This window comes from Momordica charantia, unplaced genomic scaffold (genome assembly GCF_013281855.1).
Source record: "Momordica charantia cultivar OHB3-1 unplaced genomic scaffold, Mcharantia_2.0 BLBB01000122.1, whole genome shotgun sequence".
Lineage (NCBI taxonomy): Eukaryota > Viridiplantae > Streptophyta > Magnoliopsida > Cucurbitales > Cucurbitaceae > Momordica > Momordica charantia.
In genome coordinates, this window is record NW_028275278.1 from 27,501 (window position 1) to 32,500 (window position 5,000).

General features: G+C 49.7%; 1 protein-coding gene across 1 annotated transcript in view; it reads left to right on the top strand.

The window, feature by feature from the left end:
- LOC148207625 (uncharacterized) overlaps positions 1-1,029 on the top strand; it is a 2,346-nt gene extending 1,317 nt beyond the window's left edge. Inside the window, exon 1 of the mRNA XM_088118388.1 lies at positions 1-1,029. This exon is cut by the window's left edge and continues 1,317 nt beyond it. Within this exon, the coding sequence (XP_087974514.1) occupies positions 1-504 (504 nt within the window). The 3' untranslated portion in view covers positions 505-1,029.
- Positions 1,030-5,000: the final 3,971 nt, after the last annotated feature.

Here is a 5,000-nt window from a genome sequence, read left to right on the forward strand (position 1 = left end):
GGTCGATGCACGATCAATAACTGGGATGATCTGAAGAAAGAATTGAGGGGTCAGTTCTTCCCCGATAATGTCGAGTTCATGGCTAGAAGGAAGCTACGTGAACTCCGACACACTGGAACAATCCGGGACTACGTGAAACAATTCTCTGCCGTAATGCTGGATATTCGCGACATGTCAGAGAAAGACAAGGTGTTCGTCTTTATCGAAGGATTGAAACCGTGGGCCCGAACCAAGCTGTATGAACAAAGGGTGCAAGACCTTGCCACCGCCATGGCCTCTGCCGAAAGATTGCTAGACTATAGCAGTGAACCATCCCACCCAAAAAAGAATGCTACAAACCCCATTGGGGGAAACAAGACGTTCAAACCCTTTACCCCAAGAGTGGGGGAGCTGACAAGAGACCTCAAGGCCCAAATCCCGGTCCTTCCCGAGGACCCTATCCACAAAGTCAAAACGCTCAAAGGCCGATATCATGCTTCTTGTGCAAAGGTCCCCATCGGGTAGCTGAATGCCCACACCGAGCTGCCCTTACTGCCCTTCAAGCATCCGTTCAGTCGTGCAATGAACCTGAAGTTGGAACGGATTGTGAGAAGGAAGAAGACGAAGAAACACCTAGAATGGGGGCGTTAAAATTCCTATCTGCCATTCAAAAGAGGGTCAATGGACCCAAAGGGACGTCCGAAAAGGGGCTTATGTTCGTAGATGCTACGATCAATTGTAACCCTGCAAAGAGCACCATGGTGGATTCGGGTGCAACCCACAACTTCATATCAGAACAGGAAGCCCACCGACTGAAATTGACTATTGAGAAAGATACGGGTAAGATGAAGGCCGTCAACTCCGAAGCTCTACCCATTGTGGGAGTTTCTAAAAGAGTGACGTTGAAATTAGGGACGTGGACAGGCAGTGTCGATTTCGTAGTAGTTCGCATGGACGACTTCGACGTTGTACTGGGGATGGAATTCCTCATCGAACATAAAGTCATACCGATGCCTCTGGCCAAGTGTATGATTGTCACTAGTAATAGTCCCACTGTGGTCACAGCTAGCATCAAACAACCTGGTGGCATAAGAATGATATCCGCGTTACAGTTGAAGAAAGGCCTCAACCGGGAGGAACCTACCTTTATGGCCATTCCGATGGTCGAACAGCCGGTGGAGACAAGAGATGTCCCACCTGAAATTCAAGTTGTCATGAGAGAGTATGTTGACATAATGCCAGATAGTTTACCGAAGACCTTACCTCCTCGACGAGGGATTGACCACGAAATCGAGCTCATTCCAGGAGCTAAACCTCCAGCAAAGAATGCGTACCGGATGGCTCCACCGGAGTTAGCCGAACTCCGAAAACAGCTAGATGAGTTGTTAAACGCTGGGTTCATCCGCCCAGCTAAAGCTCCCTTCGGAGCCCCTGTGCTGTTTCAGAAGAAGAAAGACGGGACGTTGCGTCTGTGCATTGACTATAGAGCCCTCAACAAAGTCACGGTTCGCAACAAGTATCCCCTCCCAATCATAACCGACTTGTTTGATCAATTACATGGAGCTAAATACTTCACGAAATTGGATCTCAGGTCGGGCTACTACCAAGTGCGTATTGCAGAAGGTGACGAGCCTAAAACTACTTGTGTGACGAGGTATGGGGCTTTTGAATTCCTCGTGATGCCTTTCGGATTAACGAATGCCCCTGCCACGTTCTGTACTATGATGAATCAGGTCTTTCACGAATATCTCGATCAGTTTGTGGTAGTCTATCTAGACGATATAGTGGTATACAGTCCGACGCTGAAAGAACACCAGATCCATCTCAGGTTGGTCTTCGACAAACTAAGGCAGAATCAGCTATACGTAAAGAAGGAAAAGTGTGCGTTCGCACAGAAGCGGATCACGTTCCTTGGCCACGTGATCGAACAAGGGCAAATCAGTATGGACACAGATAAGGTAAAGGCGATCCAAGAATGGAGAGTCCCTACCTCTGTGACCGAGTTGCGCTCCTTTTTAGGGTTGGCCAACTACTATCGACGATTTATCGAAGGATTCTCAAGGAGAGCCACCCCAATGACAGAGTTACTGAAGAAAGGAATGACCTGGATGTGGTCGAGGGAAAGTCAGGACGCCTTCGAAGATCTAAAGGCGGCCATGATGAAAGGCCCAGTACTTGGGCTAGCCGACGTGACGAAGCCGTTTGAAGTAGAAACGGATGCTTCAGACTACGCGTTAGGTGGTGTCCTTCTCCAAGACGGTCACCCGATCGCTTACGAAAGTCGCAAGCTGAATAATGCGGAACGACGTTATACCGTATCAGAGAAAGAAATGCTAGCCGTCGTTCACTCCCTCAGGTCTTGGAGGCAGTACTTGTTGGGTTCATATTTTGTGGTAAAGACGGACAACAGTGCAATTTGCCACTTCTTCAATCAGCCTAAGCTAACATCCAAACAGGCCAGGTGGCAGGAATTGTTAGCCGAGTTTGATTTTAAGTTTGAACACAAGGCAGGAAAGTCCAACCAAGCTGCCGACGCTCTTAGCCGTAAAGGAGAACATGCGGCCCTGTGCATGTTAGCCCACATTCACGCCAGCAAAGTGGATGGGTCGATCCGTGACCTTATTAGAGAGTATCTTCAAAGAGACCCCTCCGCCCGAACTGTGGTCGAGCTGGTTAAGACCGGGAAGACCCGCCAGTTCTGGGTTGAAGAGGACCTATTATTTACAAGAGGAAACAGACTGTACGTGCCAAAAATGGGAGACCTGAGAAAGAAGCTCCTACATGAGTGTCACGATACACTATGGGCTGGTCACCCGGGGTGGCAACGGACTTGCGCCTTGCTGAAAAAGGGGTACTTTTGGCCAAATATGCGGGAAGATGTGATGCAATACACGAAGACCTGTCTTACCTGTCAGCAAGATAAGGTAGAAAGGACTAAAATAGCAGGGTTGCTTGAACCCCTACCAACTCCTATGAGACCATGGGAGAGTGTGTCGCTCGACTTCATCTCTCACTTGCCCAAGGTAGGAGAACATGAAGCCATTCTTGTCGTTATCGATCGATTTTCCAAATATGCAACTTTCATTCCAACTCCCAAGACGTGTTCCGCCGAGCTGACAGCGCAACTGTTCTTCAAACATATAGTAAAGCTATGGGGAGTTCCGACGAACATCGTTAGCGACAGGGATGGCCGATTTACTGGAACCTTCTGGACGGAACTTTTTTCTATTCTGGGTTCAAGCTTGAACATTTCCTCGAGTTATCACCCACAGACTGATGGTCAGACAGAGAGATTCAACAGCATGCTTGAGGAATACCTGCGTCACTTCATCGATGCCAGACAAAAGAACTGGGTCCAGCTGTTAGATGTGGCTCAATTCTGTTTTAACGGCCAGACAAGTTCCTCAACAGGAAAGAGCCCCTTTGAGATTGTGTGCGGAAGACAGCCGTCTATGCCACATATTCTTGACCACCCGTATGCGGGGAAAAGCCCTCAAGCCCACAACTTCACAAAGGAATGGAAGCAGACGACAGAAATTGCTCGAGCATATTTGGAAAAAGCTTCCAAGCATATGAAGAAATGGGCCGACCGCAAGAGACGCCCTCTCGAATTTCGAGTAGGCGACAAAGTTCTTATCAAGTTGAGGCCAGAACAGATCCGTTTCCGAGGACGCAAAGACCAGAGACTCGTGAGAAAGTACGAGGGACCCGTGGAAGTCGTTAAGAAGGTGGGGAGTGTCTCGTATAAGGTGGTGTTACCAGCTTGGATGAAGATTCACCCGGTGATCCACGTGAGCAATTTAAAACCTTACCACCCCGACCTTGAGGATGACGAACGCAATACTGCTGTGCGGCCCGCCATCGACTTCAAACAGAAGGAAGACAAAGAAGCAGAAGAGATCCTTGCAGAGAGAACCAGAAAGGTGGGGAGACCCGTTCGAAAAGTTCGAGAATTCCTCGTCAAATGGAAGGACCTACCTGATGCAGAGACCAGCTGGGAACGAGAAGAAGACCTTGAAGCCTGGAAGACGAAGATCGAGGACTTCAAGCTGCAGCAGTTGACAGGGACGTCAACCGTTTAAGTGGGGGAGAATGTTGTGGGCATGCTTGTCCAGGGTGTGTTACCCATGGCCGCATGTCCAAACCATCCTCACCACTCGCTTTCCTTTCATGTCTTTAAAGCTTTCTAGTGTAATTTTCTTGTATCGGGTTTTTGGGGTTGTAGGTGGATTTTGGCCGAGCGGCTTTGGAACTAGGTGTGTATTAGTAAGATATGTAAGCACGCCAAATTTCAAGCCAATCGGAGTTCACACGGGCCCTGTAGGCCACCGAGTGACTCCTCGCCACTTAGGACGTCTACACCTGCCACACCAAAAATGCCTTATAATGTACCTTAGGGGGGACCAAGTAGTCATCAAACCTCCCCCCGACCAAGTGTTGTATACTTCTTGCAATCAAAGCTTTCTTGCATCCAATGTCTACAATGCTTGTTTTAAAGATGTTTTCAACTGTTTTTCTCTCTCACGTTTTCTAAAACCAATTTTCTCCTAAAACGTGAGCGGAGGCTAGGCCGACGACCGAGATTGTCCGCAACTTACAGTTTTTCCCGGCTGACTTGCTCGTTTGAGCTAGAGCAAGTGCCGCACAATCGCTCGAGCTGCTTTAAAAAGGTGCGATTGTGACACTGCGCGCGCGCCTCGCGGCGACGTGGGCGGTTCGCTGCCCGCGACGTCGCGAGAAGTCCACTGAACCTTATCATTTAGAGGAAGGAGAAGTCGTAACAAGGTTTCCGTAGGTGAACCTGCGGAAGGATCATTGTCGATGCCTAAAACATCAAACGACCCGCGAACGCGTTTCACGAAGCGTCCGTGCTCGTGTCGGGGGGGCCTCGGTTTGCTGGGCTCTTGCCCCCATGCCGCCCTCCGGCGCGCACGGACCCAAACAAAACCCCGGCGCAGGTCGCGCCAAGGAACTCCAACGAATTTGCCCGCCCCGCGCCCCGGTCTCGGCGTGCGGGGGGC